The sequence below is a fragment of the Phyllostomus hastatus genome, unplaced genomic scaffold (genome assembly GCF_019186645.2).
Source record: "Phyllostomus hastatus isolate PE091 unplaced genomic scaffold, TTU_PhHast_1.1 phas_scaffold_585, whole genome shotgun sequence".
In the NCBI taxonomy this organism is placed as follows: Eukaryota; Metazoa; Chordata; class Mammalia; order Chiroptera; family Phyllostomidae; genus Phyllostomus; species Phyllostomus hastatus.
Window position 1 is genome coordinate 8,121,451 of NW_025334037.1, and position 17,438 is coordinate 8,138,888.

The window sequence follows — 17,438 nt, forward strand, 5'->3', positions numbered from 1 at the left end:
GGCGAGCGGTGGAGGCGGGGCCTGGCCGGGAGGAGGCGGGGAGGGGGCAGGGCCGCGGGGTGGGCCTTGGGGAGGCCCCAGGCACTAGTCCTGAGTTTACTCGCTTCTCACTGATGCGCCCTGGAGCTAAGGGCTTGCAGTGTGTGTTTGTGGTGGTGAAGATGGGTGGCTGGTGCTAATCCAGTCCTCTCGGGCTGATCCTCAAACACACGCGGGTGAAGGAGAGGATCTCTGGAGGCTGCGGAAGTGGTTTGGGACATCTCTTTTTGTGGGGCCCAGACTGCAGAGGTCCTGAGACTCACACATAGGTGGGTAGGGGTGGGGGTAATCTAGTCTGTGTTCTCTGGATGCACAAATACAGGCCCATTTGCCCTCATGAGGCAGTCTGTCACTCCTTGCCACACTCAGCTTGCATTCTGTAATGGCTTCCTTAACGGGCTTTTCCCACTAGGAAGAAATCTTCGATCTGTGAATTCCTGGGAGCTGAGTATTACTGTGGCCCACAGAGGCCAGAATGGGTGGGTGGGAGTACCCCTCCTCAACCACCTTCCCCTCCCACCTCCCCTAGCCCACTCCCTCCAAACACACCTACACACACACTCACAGTCCCTGAAGCATGGAAGAGCCTAGCAATGACGGCTGGACTTACAGCTGACCTCCACCCAGGCCAGAGACTCTGTCTGGTGCACGTGATTCAATTCAACCAAAGTTTGCACAACTCCAGGTCTAGTGCTGGGTGCAAAGACAGTGATGAACCAAGGCTGGTGAGGACTGAGAGGAAGGAGGCAGCCAGGAAAGGGGTAATAAAACAGGTGTGAGGGGACCTCACAGGGGACCTTGAAATATGGCGCTTGTGTCTGGACTCAGCGGAGGGTGGGAGCCTGACCTGTGTGCACCACGCTGGGGGAAAGGAGCACGAGGTGGGCAGCAGCCCCCACCAGTGAACCACTCACAACTGTAGCATCGGGGACACCTAAAGTTTCCCTCCTTTACATTACCACCCAGTAGCGGACATTTTGCCATCAGATTTTTTATTTGGGTTACAGTATTGCCTAGTTTAAGATGTGAATCTCTCTTGGAGAAGAATCTTAAAATATTATCCATGATCTCACCTTAGTATAAACTCGTTACCTCAGAGATAAAAGGGAAAGAACTGTGGGACCTTCAAAGGTCCAGGAAAGACACACAAAATATATTTCTCTCCAATTTACTTTGCAGATTCTGTACGTGCCATTGCTATGTCACATAGCCATATTTAGAGTCCAGGCAGAGTGGCAAATGCCCTTACAGGAGGGAATGCTGTCCACCGGTATAGCACCCCAATGCTTCTTCGACTGCCTCCCCGAGGTGCTCCTTCTTAAAATGCTACCCTCTTCGTTTTGAAGATAGCTCCAAGTCCTGGTTCTTTTCTACCATGAACATTTTTTCCAAGCTTCCTCTTAGACAACCCTGCCCTTGCCTGTTCCATAACCAGGCTCCATCCTTGGCTCTCTTCTCTTTGCCTTCCCATCTATGCCCATGGCTCCAACCCCCTCTCTGGGGACAGCTGTGTGCTTCGCTCACCACCCCATCCCCAGAGCAGTGTGTGGCAAGGAATGGATGCTCAACAACGTAGTTGAGTGGATGAATGAAGAATGAATGAATGAACACATCCCTAATCTATACCCCTGTTCACGGGTCTACTGGGACCAACATCATCATCATCATCATCATCATTTCTGAGGCCTGGCATCTAGCTGGAGTCCCAACACTTTGTTGGACACGTGAATGACACACAGGTTCCCAAGGCTCTCAGGCCCACGTATCCGTTTTCAATTTCCTCCTGGACAGGGAGGGTGACTTGTCCACAAAATTAAAGTTAAAGTTTTGGGATTTTTTTTTTTGGTGGGAATCAAAGTCTGGCCTTGATGGGAGCAATAGTATGGGAGTGTGGGGCACATCTGTCACTAAATCAACATTTCCTGAGCTGCTAAAACTGGGGGTAGAGTGGGGATTTGGGTACTCAGGAGGCTGCAGTGGAGCCAGTGGGAGCACAGACTAGGACCACAGTCCTGAGCCTTGGTTCTGCTACTGACCACTGACCACTGAGAGGCATGTACCATGACCTGTGTGAATCCTGATCCCAGGATCTCTGAGGAGTAAGGGATGTTGGAGACTGCACAGGCTGCCTTCTTGCTCCAGGGGTAGACTTAGGGCTGAGCCATCCGAATTTGGCCTCTCCTAGGGAGGGGCAGCCAGTATTGGAAGGGCGAAGCCTGGACCTTTGTCAGGAGCCTAAATTATGGTAATAAGCTGGGCAGTCCTGTCACTCTAGCTTGGGGAGGAGCCAGGCGCCTGGGAGGAGGGGCCAAGGGAACGCTTGGGCAAAGAGAACAAGACCCACAACGGCCACCACGTAGTAGATGTGTGACCCAGCCAACGCCGGAGAGGTGGAGAGGCGCTTGGGACCCCGAGCCTGTGCTCAGACTTCCCAGTCCGCGTGCGCCCCTATGTGGGCCCCGGCCCGGCGCGTCCCCGCGCCCGCGCTCTGCCTGCTCCTCACTTGCGTCCGGCTGTCCTTCAGTGAACCAGCAGGGGAGTCCCTACCGGTGCAGGCTCCAGGTGAGAGGGATGCGGACTAAGGGGGCCTGGGCTGGGGGCGCGGGTAGGGGAAAGGCCCTAGGAAGGATAGAGAGAGGGAAGGAAAAGAAGCGGTTTAAAGCAGGGCAGGGGCACAGCCAGGGGGAGGGGCGCAAGAGAGGGGGCGCAGAAGGAAAACAAGGCCAGCCCCCGCCAGGAGAGTGAGACCCAAGCTGGGCAGGGTGGGGAACTACAGAGAACTGGCGCAGAGAGTGGGAGGAAAGAGGGAGATCATTACTGAAGAGTTGCCAGGGAAGGGGAGAAGAGATTTGAAAAGGTACCAGGGTAGATGTGGGAAAGGTCTTCTAGCAGGTGGGGAACAGGTGATGGGAGGCCCCCAAATGAGAGACATAGCTTGAGTGAGGAGGAATCCCCTGTTTTCAGCCGTGGCTCCCACGCCCCCCAGCAATGCAGAGCCGGAGCCTGCTCTAGCCCAGGATCCCGGGTGAGTAGGGGTGAGCTTGTGGCCGCCCCACCCACTGTTCCCATTCTCATTCCTGGTGTGGGTGACCCCAGCAGTTAGCATGGAGGCGGGGGCATGGGTTTGGGATGGGTGGGGTGGCATGGCCCGTTCTTATCCACTTTCTCACGTCAGTCTTGTTTCTCCCCTGGCCACAGCCATCAGGAGGGGACCCTTGCCACAGGGGACGTGACAACACTGATGGGAGGCCAGGTAAGGGGAGGCCTGGAGAAGGGGGGCTTTGCCAGGCAGGGGCTCATTTCCCACAGGGTCTGAGGCTGGTAGGATGTTCCTAGGTTTTAGGAAGGCTGGCTCTGCAATTATTCAGAAGGGCACAAACAAGGTTTCTGGTGGTATGTGTCTGAAGTAGGTAAATTCATGAGTCACTTCTATGCCTACTCTCCTAATCTCTTAGGGCCCTGTCACAGGCTCAGTTGTCTGTCTATCATCTGTTTTTTAATGGGGGAAAGCACCAAGGTGCTATCAGGATACAGGTGGGCTCTCCCCTCGGGTGGTGAAAAGCGGGAAGGTGAGGGGTTAGGATAGTCGAGTTCTTTTTTTCCTGCATGGCCTGTGAAGTCCCAAAAGCCTTTCAGGGGCCCCAGCAGCATTGCTGGGACACTCCATACCCCAAGGCATGTCCCAGCAATGCTGCCCTGAGAGTGGGGAAAGACTGGGTCACCTGGTGAGTTTGCACAGAAGGGTTGGTTGAGAAGCAGAGCCCTGAGCTACCCACCTCCGAGTCTGGACCACTCCCTGCAGCCAGCCCTCCAGGGATCCTCCGAGCTTTTGGGAAAGGTAGTGGTTTGTTTTCTCCCTTTGCCAAACCTCTTCGGGCTCTGGGTCAGGGGACTCAAGTTCTCTTTCTAATCCTGGCCTGCACTTGTCTCCTTCTTACAACCACAGACAGGTTACAAGTCCAGCCCACCCACAGCCAGGTCCCCCAAGCACCTTGAGCCTCATCTCACGTACCTTAGGGATCAGGTCTGGGCAGCTCCTTGTGCCAGCAGATTGGGAGCGTCATTTATAATAGGAAACAATGTGTCTCAAATTCCTGCCCTTTGGAAGTACACATGAAGATCCCGAGGTAGAAGGGGGCATGCTTATTCTCCAAAGCGTGGATTATCTGGGTTTTTATTTCTTGTTTGCACACTTTTCCAGATCCCAACTTTTCCAGAATCATGGTCAGGCATAGTTTGAGTTGAAAGACAATGTCTTTATTCATTTATAGCTGGGGAAGTCAAGGTAGGTGGGTGACTTGCCGGGGCCCCAGAGAGCAGGTGGAGCTGGGTCTCCTGGTGCGCTGGCCTGCTCGCTGGCACCATGAACACCCACAGGGCCCCAGGAGTCCCTGTGTTTCAGGGAGGGAAATGCTCCTTCCCCAAGTCCCTCCGCCCCTGGTGCGCTTCCTTCCTTGCTGGTTTCCGAGGTAGGCCTCCTCCTTTCCCTTGGGAAGCCTTTGGACGAGGCAACTGCAGAAGGATTCTCACATTACTTCTTAGAGCAAATAAGGGAATAGAACGGCCCTCTTTAAAGCAATGTCAGTGGGCATTGGGGGAATGAGGCCATCAGCTAGAAAGTGAACCTGAGGATCCTTCCGGGGGCTTCTGCCTGGAATGCCCTCATTTGTAACAGAGGGGGTGTCCTAGGCCCACACCCGACCACACTTCATTTCAATGCTGCCTCATACCTATAGCACTCAGCCATTCTCAAAGAACTGACGGTGTTGACCAGGGGTCCACGCACTGGGGTGGGGAGAAAATATGTTATTGCTTATAGGAAGCTCTGTCTGACTGAAATGTAGCATCCCCTTCAATTATTACGTAGGCTACAAACCACAAGGGTGTCAGCAGTGTCTGCGACTATCACCAAAATCACAGATGTACCCTGTCCCCCGACCATTGTGGACCACCCCAGATCTCACGCTCACTGCTTCCAAATTCTGGCAGTGAAAGCACCTGCCGCTCGGTCTGGTTGTTTCACGTGCTAGTAAAAAAGTGCAGATATTACTAAGTCACACGTTTCTATAAAATGCTTTCACAACTACATTGTAATATATTTGATTTCCTTTATAATCGTATGTTTTATTTTATGCATTTAGAAATGTTATTCTGAGAAGGGGCCCACAGGCTTCATTAGGTTGTTAAAGGTGTTTGTGAAAATGGCATAAAAATGATTAAAAACTCCTGATCTATACTGAAGATGAATCACTGGGACAGGATTTGAGTTTTTCCTCCAGAAAATGGCCTTGACTCTGCATCACAGGCTGTTTCAGCCTCGTAACACCAGTCTCAGAGGCCACATCGGAGGTGGAGGCTAGGAGTGGAGAGACACGAAGACCAAGTTTAATGAAGCTGTTCGAGGCTTAGGGGACCTTGGTGTTGACTGTTCTCCCTGGCTGTTCTCTCCTGTTTCCCGTGGTCTCCAAGGCCCTGTGAGATTGATCATGACCAGGATGGGCAGACTGATTTCTGGGCCTTGTCCTGCCTGGGTTTGTGGGATAAGGAGAGCTGGGGAGGACCCAGGAACCAGGGAGGAAGTGCAAGAAGATCGTTGAAACCTGGTCAAGGAGGGACCGGTGACTTCCAGGGGTCAGCAGGACAGGGAAGAGGGAGGGGATGCATGCCTGGAGATGAGAGGGGAGACTTGGCTTGCCAAGGAAGGGCAATGAGCAGGGGTTGGGCTCAGGGACCAAGAGTTCTAAATACTTTCTATGTGCCTAGTCCTTTGCTGGAGGCTGGGGACTCAGCCCCAGGTGCTGACGGTGAGGGAGGAAGACAGGGGAGATGAATACCTGCAACGTAGTTTGGGAGCCCTGTGAGCAAGAGTGTGAGCTCTCTGAGGGCCGGGAATCTGTTCTGCTCACTGCACCTGGTATGTAGTTCTGGAAGTTGTACAGACGAGGGGGCTGAGACTCTGAGAGTGGAGGAGCCTGCTGTGTGCAAGGTCCCAGGCCCAGGTGACCTTAGACACCTCAGACTGAAGTTTCGAGAGGTCAGATGTCCAAGTCAGCTAGCTACGTGGTGACTGAAGATACAGAGTGTTCGGGACAGCCCTAATTTCAGATGGTTATGTCTTGAGAGACCGAGTGTTGGGATTTCTGCTCTGGAAAATAGCGTTTCTTTTTTTTTTTTTAAAGATTTTATCTATTTATTTTTAGAGAGGGAAGGGAGGGAGAAAGAGAGAGAGAGAGAGAGAAACATCAATGTGCGGTTGCTGGGGGCCATGGCCTGCAACCCAGGCATGTGCCCTGACTGGGAATTGAACCTGGGATGCTTTGGTTTGCAGCCTACACTCAATCCACTGAGCTATGCCAGCCAGGGCGAAAATAGCGTTTCTTAGCTACACTTTGCCTGTGTCCTTGTCAGATTTGTGGTATCAGGGAGAGTCCCGCCTTGGAGCTGAGTTCTGAGGCTGGCGGGTGATGATCAGTGAGAAGATCCCAAAAGGAAAGTTGTGGGGAGGGATGGGGTGAGATGTTCTTCCGTCCTGGGGTGAGGGGCTGCCTCTGTTTCTTTGCTCTGCCTCATGTGGTTTCGGGGGGGGGGCATGTTTGTTCTCAAGACAAGGGGGTGTTGTGTTGGGCTGTGGAGACACAGAAGTTAACTAGGGAGGGGAGAAAGGGAAGGAGGCTGGGGGAGATGAGAACACGGAGGGTGGGGGTGTGTTCAGGCCACTGAGATCCCACTTTTGAGAGTAAAAAATAAAAGGCCTTTTCTCTCTGGCTTGTGGCAGGCCTGAAAATCCTCCCCTCCTCTTAGAGGTGGGCCTGGGGAGGTGGGGCAAGGTGGGGCACCAAAGTGTGGGGGTCTCTCCCCCTCCAGATGAGGGACAGGAAGGGCTGTGACCTTCAGGAAGGCGGCCCCAGTTGCATTCTCTTCCATGTTTAAAAGGAGGCTGAAGCCCTGGACTCCGTGGCCATGTCTTCCTGGGAAAGGCGGCTCCATCGGGCCAAATGTGCACCGTCATGTAAGTGGTCCCCTCCCCGAGGTCCCCTGGTGGTGTGTGGGAGGGCCCTGGCTGGCAGAGAGGCCTGTGAAGGTGGGACGGGGCTCCCTCGGGGGCTCCCTCGGGGCCTCCTGTGACCTCTTTTGCCTGCATGGGGTTTCTCTCCGCCTCGTCTGGCCCCAGCCTCCAACTGTCCTCTGTGTTCTCCTTCCTGGCCAAGGAGAGCTTCCTCTCCACGTTCTGTTTGTATTTATAACCGTGGCCTTGTGGCTTTCCATTCTCACATGATGTGATTCCAGTGAGTTTGTGCTCCCTTGTTCAGTCACTGCTTCCTCCTGCACTGTTTCTGTGGCCCCTTTCTGAGCTCCATGGCATTGCCCTCCTTCCCATTCTGTGTGCCTTCTTCCCTCACCTGTCTTTTGTCTGTGGCCTCAACTGTCCTGTGTCCATGGCCCCTCCTCTTACATCACAGCTCCTTTCCTCACTGCACTCTGCTCTGCTTTATCTTCTCTCCTCTTCGGCCTTTCTCTCCACTGCATTCCAAATGTGAGGCCTCTGCCCTGCCCCTGGTTTATTCTGTGGCCTCTGTGCTGTACTTGAAGATCTCGGGGCACTGTCCCTACTCACCCCGTGTGCCCCACAGTCTCACTTCTGCCTGCCTTGCCCAGTGGGCAGGACTTTTAGCTGTGGGAGTTGAAGACCCAGGTGGAGCTGGCCTGAGGGCCACGTGGCGCACAGTGAAGGCAGTGACCCCGATTCCACCTGCCTGCCAGTGAGGGGCTGGGCAGCAGTCTGACGCACCCTGCTTGTGTCCCCATTATGACCAGCTGCCGAGGAGTGTTAGGGCTGCCTGGGATGGGCATCTGAGTACCACATAGCCCTGGGAGGGCTGGGGCCAGGTGTCCTGGCACGAGGGGGTAGCCGCATCCCTGAGTGTGCCAATCTCGGCTCGACGGGGAGGTGCCTCCTGTGTCTCCCTTGCAGACTTGTTCTCCTGCTTCAATGGGGGCGAGTGCGTGCACCCAGCCTTCTGTGACTGCAGACGCTTCAACGCCACCGGGCCGCGCTGCCAGATGGGTGGGTGTGGGCTCCATCCCACCCTGGGAGGGGCCATGGGTACAGGGGATGTCTGGGGTCCTGGACTGGGGGTTGGGGGTCAGCCTAACAGGGCTGGAACCCACCAGCCTTTGGCTTGGTGCCTGCTCACTGCAGCTACACAGAGAGGTTCTCTCTTCCTGGCTCAGTGTATAACGCTGGCCCTGAGAGGGACAGCATCTGCCGGGCGTGGGGCCAGCACCATGTGGAGACATTCGATGGCCTCTACTACTACCTGCCTGGGAAGGGCAGCTACACGCTGGTGGGGCGCCACGAACCCGAGGGACAGACCTTCTCGGTCCAGGTGAGGCTGCCCTTACCCTGCCTGTCCAGGAAGGGTCCCCTCGGCCCTGGAGGCCAGTGCCCCTTCTGTCCCAGGACCAGACCTGCCAAAAGGCTGCCCTGACTGCTGTGCCCTGGATGGGCTGGGCACCTGGGCCAATCATGCCCACTCTGCCTCGGGGCATCATGCACCAGAGTTTTCGTGACTGTCATTTCACGGTGGATGTGTCAGTCACTTAGACTGATGGGGTGCCGCTCATTCGTGGTTAGGAAATGACCTTAGTGAGTCACGATCAGCATAGAAAAAGAGAACAGGAAATGTAAGAATGCATTATACATCAATGGGATAAATATTATTTTGCAGAACTTTCATTTTATTTTTATATATGTATATATTTTTATTTCCTACTATGGATCAGGGTCAAAAGTGCTTGAAAAATATTTGCTTATTTAGACTGTGGCATGGCTTTCACAGGTTTCACTTTTAGTGAAGTGGCTCCGTCTGTTTAACCACATGTAACATCAGCTAGCGGAGGGTTTGGGAAGAGTTTCCGTTCTTGCAAGAGAAACATGTTCAGACTTTTCTCTAAACTCGGGGAGTCCTGGTGCACCCCAAGCCCCAGCCGTCAGTTCCTTGGGCCTTGGAGGTGTGAGCAGGGAGCAGGGAGCGGGGCGGTGTGTCTGCGGCAGGTGCTGCAGGAGTGGCCTGCGTGCCCATGTGTGCAGGGCAGGACTACACTGTGCTCGCCAGGGTCGTGGTGGAAGTGTGTGTTTGTAGTGTGTGCATGGAGAGTACCCCATGAGTACAGACATGAAGTGTGTGTGTATGTGCACGTTCTGTCTGCATGTGAAATTGTGTGAATGTTTAACCTTGGCTTTCAACCTGATGGGGTAACCTGGGATGGATAAACAAAGAACCCAGAAGCAAGGATATAGCACAATAGAGTGCTGGAGTCCTGGAGTTTGAGCCAGCAGACATGGGTTAGCATCCTGGCTGTGTGGGGGACCTCTGTCACTTTACCTCTCTGAGCACCAGTTGTGTCCTCTCGGAAATTCAGATAATTCTAACTCTGACCTCCCTGTGATGTTGTGAGGACTGGGAGAGGTCGCAGAGGAAGGGTGCCTGGTGTGCAGTGGGCAGGCCATCAGCAGGTAGCAGAAGCTCAACAGGGAGCCATCAGGCCCAGAACCGAAGTTCTAGCCAGAACCCTAAACTTCAGTCTCTGAACCCCAATCAGGTGCACAATGACCCGCAGTGTGGCTCCTCCCCCTACACCTGCTCCAGGTCGGTCAGCCTCTTCTTTGCGGGTGAGCAGGAGCTCCGCCTGGCCAAGGAGGTCACCCACGGAGGAGTCAGGTAACTACCATACCGCTCCTATCCCACAGCAGTCCTGGTGGGGAAAGGATTAGCACGTGCCATTTTCAGGCTTAAAGGAAATTGCTTTCTGGGCGCAAGCACCAGAATTTCCGCTATTAGAGCAGGAACATGCTGGCAGGCCAGCTGGGTGTCTCACCAGCTGGGTTTGCAGAAAGCTTGTTTAATTTTTTTTCATAACTTGAAGAAAATCTGCCCGAATGGGAATACACAGTTCAAGCATCCTCAGAACAGAGACTGAGCACACTTTCACCCTTTTCTGATGACATGGGGTCACTCCGAGTCATTTTTCTGGGCCATCAGGGACCACACAAGGAATGAGGACCCTTTGTTCCCATACTAGCTGGAGTGTGGTTCTTTTGGAACCCTTCGTCACTGTCCTGTCTTCCCTTGCTGTCTGCTGTCACTCTGTTGCTTCCTACAGTGACTCTTCTCCCCTTCCTCATTCCGGCTTCAGGTCTGAGGACTGGGCGACCAGGGTTCCTGGGGCTGAGTGTAGAATGAAGGGCCCAAGGGCGTCTCCTGAGAATGAAGGATTGGGTTATGGGTCTTTTAGTACCAGTTTGGGTTGCTTAGACACGCCTTCTGTTTTCCTTTCCTGGTTTCCAGGTGGATTGAAAGTTGCCAAATCCCAGCTTGGCTAGGAGACCCTATACCAGTAAAACTGGGAAAAGTGGTCCCTGTGTCTTTTCTTTCACTCCCACTTTTCCTTCTCTCTCAGCTTCACCCCACCACCACCCCTCTCTCAGTCCCCACCAAAAAAATAAACAAAGCAGCTGTCTGATGGCCCTGGCTGTGTATCTCAGTTGGTTAGAGCATCGTCCTAACATGCCAAGGTCGTGGGTTTGATCTCTGATTAGGGTACATACAAGAATCAACCAATGAGTGCATAAGTAAGTGGAAAAACAAATCTTTTTCTCTCTCTCTAAAATCAATAAAAAATTAAAAAGTAGCTGTCTGCTTATACCATCTCTCCTGTCTAGGAGAAAGGAGCTAGTAAATTCAGCTGCTCTAAGATTTATCCCTGCTAAGGAAATAGCAGTTTTAAAAAGCAATTTTAAAACCCTGGAGACAAAAGAATCCCCCTGTAATGGTGGACTTCCAGGCACCTGAGAAGTTAGGGAGGCAAAGAGGGGCTTCAAAGCCCACAGTACCAGTGTCCCCGTGGGTGAAGCAGGTGCGGTGCGCGTGATGGGCCCTGCAGGCAGTGAGGGTAGGTACCTGGGGAAGGGACTGGGCAGTGTGGATTCCCTGAAGCTCTGGGCTGTGCCTTGCAGGGTGCAGCTGCCGCATGTGGCAGGGAGCGTGCATCTGCAGCGGCTGGCTGGCTATGTCCTTGTGCGTCATCAGTCCGCCTTCACGCTGGCCTGGGATGGTGCCTCCGCTGTCTACATCAAGATGAGCCCAGAGTTCCTGGGCTGGACCCATGGGCTGTGTGGGAACAACAACGCCGACCCCCAGGACGACCTGGTGACCAGCTATGGTGAGGTTCAGAGTGGGCAGCCTCTGATGGATGGAGGAGAACAAGTCAGCCAAGGAGGGGTGGGAGGGCCTTAGGGAAGAGGACTAGGTCATGATATGAGAGACCAGTGAAAGGCCAGGGAGCCCTTCCTACCAAATGTGTAGCCTCAGACATGTACATGACCACTTGATCTCAGTTTCCTTATCTGTAAAACAGTCATAATGACAATTCCTACTAGGGTTGTGTGAAGATCTATTGGGCACTTTGCTGAGTGGGAATGACCCTGCAGGGAGTGTGTGTGTGTGTGTGTGTGTGTGTGTGCATGGGAGGGAGGAGGCAGGGGGCCAGAGAGCCAGGGAGGGAAGGGGCCAACTGGAGCAGTGGACCCCTACGGAGCAGTGGTAAGAATGAAAATGAAGGGTGCAGGGCCAAACCATGGCAACTGTGGCCCGAAGAGGGGAAGTGACGCCCTTGAGCACCCACAGCATCGAACATCATCTCACATAGTCTATGAGACAATCTCATGGGGGGATTATCTGCCCTATTTCATGTATGGGGAAGCTGAGGTTCCTTGTCTAGGCTTGCACAGTATTCTTTCTCCATTGCATGGTGATGCCTCCGCGGAGTTTGGAGCAGAAGGACCCACTAGAGGCTCTTGAGCATTCTTGACTATTATCACCAAACAGCTTTCTCAGGAGAGTGGCTCTGTTGGGAGATGAAGACTGGGATGGGAGCTCAGGAGGCTGGATTCTTCAACTCCTCACCTACCTCTCCGCATCTCTTCTGCTGCACCTTCCTTGTCTCAGAGCCCTCTGTGCCTCCTGCCCTACCCCACCCGTGGTCATGCTGTTCTCCCTGCAGGGAAGCTGACGGACGATGTGGCTGAGTTTGTGCACAGCTGGCAGGAGTGGGCCCCCAACCAGCCTCCAGGGCCCACAACCTCCTCCATGCCTCGGCCACCATGCCTGCAGCAGAGCCTGGGAGCCATGCAGGTTGGCACCCTGGGCACATCCCCCACTCTTGCTCCTTACCTCCTACCCTAGTGCCTGTCTTAAGTTGGTTTCCATCTACGGCTTGAAAAGTCACTGGATGCAAATGCTCAGAGTTGCTGGTGCCCTTGGGCCCTTCCCTCTCCCCCCTCACCCTCCTCTTCCCTTCCTTTCGGCCCACTTTGGGGTTCCATGGGGAGCTTGTACAGTCAGAGGGCTGGGGGTGGCCCTGCTGGCCCCCAGCTCCAGCTCTTGGTCCTTGCCCCAGAGTGTGTATGACCGGTGTGAGGCGCTGCTGAGGCCCCCCTTTGATGCCTGTCACGCCTTCGTCAGCCCTCTGCCCTTCGCGGCCAGCTGTACAAGCGATCTCTGCCAGTGAGTGGGGAGCCAGGACTGGGGGGTGGTTTGGAGGTGGGGAGATCCCTCCCAGGGTTGGATGGGGCTCAGTCCGAGGGCCGGTAGGCCTGGTAATACCAGGCCCTGACAGATATACTTCCCACACTTCTGAAGTTCTTATCTGCGTGGATGGGACAGAGCTTCTCCATTCAGGGAGGCTTAGAAATAAGGTCTGACCCCTCTCAGTGTCCTGCCTCCAGTCTAGGGTTCTGTACACCTAGATGCCCTCCCTGTCCCCCTTTCCCAGCTGTGTGTGGGGAATAGGGGTGCCTGGAGCCCTGGCAGTGTCTATAGAATGTTGAAGGGCTGGTGGCAGGTTGGGCTTCGCTCCAGTGTTATCCTCGGTTTTCCTGCACAGATCAGTGGGTGACGAAGCCACCTGGTGCCGGGCACTGGCGGAGTACGCCCGGGCGTGTGCTCAGGCGGGGCGCCCCCTGCAGGGCTGGAGGACCCAGCTCCGGCAATGCAGTAGGTGCAGCCTGATTGCGGGCAGGGGCGGTTCAGACAAGCTCTGTGCTAGGGCTGTGGGTGGCATTCTCAGGCTTCCCCTCAACATCCCGCTCAAAGCCACAGTGGTCAGAGCTTTAAGCCCGGAGGTCCCCTTCTCATGTGACAGATGGGAAACTGAGGCTCAGAGCAGGATGGAGTGGTTGAGGGCCACAGAGTGAGAGGAGGGAGGTTCTCCCCAATTTCCTGGTCACCCAGTGCTCCCATAGGGACTAAGGGATCTGGAAGATCAAAGCCCTCCCGCGCCCCGCCCCAGGGCCTGGGGTAGAGCTGGCTGTAAGGAAGTGACAGATGACACGGCTCCCTTCCTCCCGAGCTGTGCACTGTAAGGAGAAGGCCTTTATCTACAACGAGTGCATTGCCTGCTGCCCCGCCTCCTGCCAGCCCCGGGCAGCCTGCGTGGACAGCGAGATCGCCTGTGTGGATGGCTGCTACTGCCCCGATGGTATGCTGGGGGTGGAATGGGCCCTGGCCTGGCCTGGCACGGAGGAACATGAAGCAGGGGTTCAGAGGATGTCTGCTCGCAGAGTGAAGGAAGGAAGGAGCAAACACTAATAAGTGAATGAATGAGTGAATGAATGAATGGCTTAGGGGTGGTGAGGGCAGAACTGCGGCTCTTGAGAGGTTCATCAGGGTGTTTCATTTCACTGGGTCTGAGTTTTTTAAGGCATGTAGATGAGAACAACTCATTCATTCATTCATTCATTCATGTATTCATTTATCACACATGCATTAGTTTCCACATTCATCCACACACTGTTTTTCACAGCGTATAACTTTGCAGCACACCTTTAGTGTACAGGTCACTCAGCCAGGCAGGGGGTTGGGATAAAATATATAAAGACACGTCACTGACTTTAGGGATCAGAATCTGGTGGCAGTGATAAGACACTTACCCATGTGACTCCACTCGAAGGCACATGTGGTGAGGACCAGCTCAGGGTTTCACACAAGAAGAGATACAGGAATTCAGTGGTGGGAGAGATGGTCAGGGAAGGCTTCCTGGAGGAGGTGGTGCCTATGCTGGTTCTAGATACAGTGATAGGCTTTGAAGAGGTAGAGGAGAAGCTAGTCTGTATCCAGGTTGTTTGGGGTGGGTGGTCTCTGAGCAAAGTTCTGGAGGTGGGATTATTTGCTCAGAGGGTATTCAGATCTGGCCTGAGCCAAGGATTTACACAGGAGAGAGTTTGAAAGTGAGCTCAGTAGTGCAAGATCTTAGATGTGAGAGTCTTTATCACAGGCCCTGGGGAGCCATGAGAGGTGTGTGAACAGGAACAGAGGTGAGTTAAGTGGGCCTTTGCTGTCACCCTAGGGTTGATCTTCGAGGATGGGGGCTGTGTGGCACCAGCTGACTGTCCCTGTGAGTTCCACGGGACCCTGTACCCAACTGGCTCTGTGGTGAAAGAAGACTGCAGTGCCTGGTCCGTGTCCTCTGCAGGGGGTGGGAGGAGGTGGAAGATTCCAGGGCTTTCCATCAGGGCCGCCCGTCTGGGGCCTGAGAGCCCTGATGACTCGGGAGCGCTATCTCGGCATCTCCGAGTCACAGATGTCATTGGATCTAACCTGTGGGCACAGTCTCCACCTCCCATTTTAGAGATGGGAAGACTGAGGGCTGGGGGCAGGACGTTCGTGGGCCCTGCCCCCTCCAGCATCTCTTCCAGGCCTGGGTAGGTGAACCTCTGCCTCTTTGGTCTCTGTTTCAGCACATGCACCGAGGGCAAGTGGGTGTGCAGCACATCTGTGTGCCCAGGTACACCTGACCCCCACCTTGGACTCTACCCTCTTCCTCTGGTCTCACAGCTCCTTGGGCAGGAAAACTCCGGGAGTCAGGCCTGCTGTTGGGCTAGGGTGGGGGTGCGCGGGGGGACTCCCTCCTCGTTCTTGGCCCAACCACCCTGCCTTTGTTTCTCCAGAGCTGCTTTGCCTGACTGAGCGATGGCTCCGTCCCCTCGGGGACTATTTTCCATGGGGTTCTGTATATCCAAGGACCTTCCTGAGCTTGAGGGCCTTGGGCCAAAATTGGTCTCTAGCCCTGGTCACCTGCCAGGGAGCTGTCCAGAGCAGGGCTGCGTCTCCCCAGTGACCAGGGCTCCCAAAGGGCAGGCCGGGGCTCCAGACACTGCCCTGATTCCTAAGACAGGTGCCTCCTCCTCCTGCTCCCATGGGTCAGCCACCTCTCTCTGCCCCTCAGCCGAGTGTTCAGTGACTGGCGACATCCACTTCACCACCTTCGACGGCCGCCGGTACACGTTCCCTGCCACATGCCAATACATCCTGGCCAAGAGCCGCTCCTCGGGCACCTTCACAGTGACGTTGCAGAACGCCCCGTGTGGCCTGGTAAGGGCTGGGGGCCCCGGGCAAAGTCCAGCCAGCCACCTCTGCCCCCTGCCCCCTCCCCTCTAGAAAGGCTGGAGGACCTAGGGCAGGGCCCCAGGTCTTTCCACAGCCCATTTTACCTTCTCTCTGTTGAGAGCCACAGGGCAGGAGACGGGGTTCTGGCTGTAGGGCATCAAGAGCCACTTCCCCTCCATGGGCCTCGGTGTTTAAAGAGAAAACCTCTCATATGGCTCTAATTCAACTTAATCTTCTCTGCTTCCTTGGATTGTATCTTCAACATCTGTGTATTCATTCATTTATTCATGCATACATGCACGCATGAATCCAGCAACTACTAAACATCTACTTGTGCCGGAAGCTGGGTTAGTTCTTGGAGACTAGGATGCATGAAGCCTGGCTCTGCCCTCCTGGGCCTCACACTTTGGTGGGTGAGGCCGACAAGTGACCCCATAACCACTCTGTCATAGGAGCTGTGACAAGGTAGAAAGTACAGGATAGATCTCCATGGAGAAACATTCTCGTTGCCATTGTACCCGGGCATCAGGAGGGGGTAGATCAAGATAGGCTTCCTGGAGGAGGTGACCCCTGAGCTGTGTCAGCTCTGTGTGGGCTGGCCACCGCCTATCTCTTGAACCTTATCTTAAAACATTTTGCCCAGTGGGCTGTACCCACCGGTCTTCTTTTATGTCCTTGAATGCATTAAATGTCTTCCATGTCAGGGACCTTTGTTCAGGACGTCTCCCTGCTCCCCTCCTCCCTTTGCCCAACTAGCTTATGCATTCTTCAGACCTCAGCTCAAATGTCAATCCCCCCACCCTGCACCTCAATTTTCGGATCTGCAAAGTGGGGTTGTTAGTACTTACTGAATAGGATCATTATGAAGATTAAATGAATAAATGTACACAAAAAGATTGGAATAGCTCCTGAACATTGAAACTCTATATTAAAGTTAGCTGTTACATATTATTATAAGTTGTAGTTTTATTAAAAGTTTTATTATTGTTATGATTACTTTTACATTATTGTTATCATTTCCTAGGATGGCCTTGCCTACCTCTGCAGATTAAGCCAATCCTTTCGCTACGTGCTTTCCTAGCACCTGCACGTGTTTGCAGCCCTGGTCACAATAGTAATTCACTAAGCAACTTTGTAATTCCTAATTAATGTCTATGTGCCACACGAATATACGCTCTCCATGAGGGCAGGGACTGCATCTACCATGTTCCTCTCTGTATGACTGTGTGGAAGCACTAATGTGACTACCCTTTTTAGAAGTGGGAACCTGAGGCCCAGAGAATATTAACTCATTTCCTGCCTGCCTGTGGGTGGAGCCTGAGACTTTGCCACGTGTGCACATGGAAAGAGCCCTACAAACAACCACACGGGACGAAACTGAAGTCCTGGCTTGCAGTTGAGTGGGAAGGCCACTGTTCCTGAGGCTGGACTTTGGGCCACGCAGGGTGCATGCACCTCTGCTCTGTGTCACAGGCAGCCCGAGTGTTGACTGTCATACTTATTTGCATTATCTTAGCTCTGCCACCAGTCTCCAGCCTGAGCCTCTGCCTTCCCATTCCCCAGATGAAGGTGTTTGGTTGGAGGACCCATGATGATGTCCTTCCAGGCACATCACCGTGAGGAGCTGGCCTCTGGCCCCCGTCTGCTCCTGGAGGGCTCTGTTGGGGCCAGCAAGACAGATCGACTAACTCTGCCCTTTGGCCTTCCTCTTTTTCCAGAACCAGGATGGGGTCTGTGTCCAGTCCGTGTCAGTGATCCTGCACCAGGACCCCCGGAAGCAGGTGACCTTGACCCAAGCTGGGGACATCCTCCTGTTTGACCAGTACAAGGTCACCCCACCCTACACGGATGGTACGGCTTTGGTGGACGAGTGCTAGCTGAGAGCTGGCTGTGCAGGCTTCTCCCAGGCCCCCCTGGCCAAAGGCACTGCCCAGTATTAGAATTTGAGCTCTT

The 17,438-nt window shown here is 54.2% G+C and overlaps 1 protein-coding gene across 1 annotated transcript in view; it reads left to right on the forward strand.

The window, feature by feature from the left end:
- The first annotated feature begins 2,489 nt into the window (after positions 1-2,489).
- The window catches only part of OTOG (otogelin), a 71,438-nt gene continuing 56,489 nt past the window's right edge, over positions 2,490-17,438 (forward strand). Inside the window, exons 1-16 of the mRNA XM_045825506.1 lie at positions 2,490-2,601; positions 3,004-3,064; positions 3,238-3,292; positions 6,973-7,048; positions 8,012-8,104; positions 8,272-8,426; positions 9,643-9,761; positions 11,057-11,262; positions 12,103-12,233; positions 12,499-12,605; positions 12,985-13,094; positions 13,450-13,578; positions 14,446-14,554; positions 14,837-14,883; positions 15,325-15,470; positions 17,204-17,336. Coding sequence (XP_045681462.1) covers positions 2,490-2,601; positions 3,004-3,064; positions 3,238-3,292; positions 6,973-7,048; positions 8,012-8,104; positions 8,272-8,426; positions 9,643-9,761; positions 11,057-11,262; positions 12,103-12,233; positions 12,499-12,605; positions 12,985-13,094; positions 13,450-13,578; positions 14,446-14,554; positions 14,837-14,883; positions 15,325-15,470; positions 17,204-17,336 — 1,789 coding nt within the window. The remainder of the gene's footprint in view (positions 2,602-3,003; positions 3,065-3,237; positions 3,293-6,972; positions 7,049-8,011; positions 8,105-8,271; positions 8,427-9,642; positions 9,762-11,056; positions 11,263-12,102; positions 12,234-12,498; positions 12,606-12,984; positions 13,095-13,449; positions 13,579-14,445; positions 14,555-14,836; positions 14,884-15,324; positions 15,471-17,203; positions 17,337-17,438) is intronic.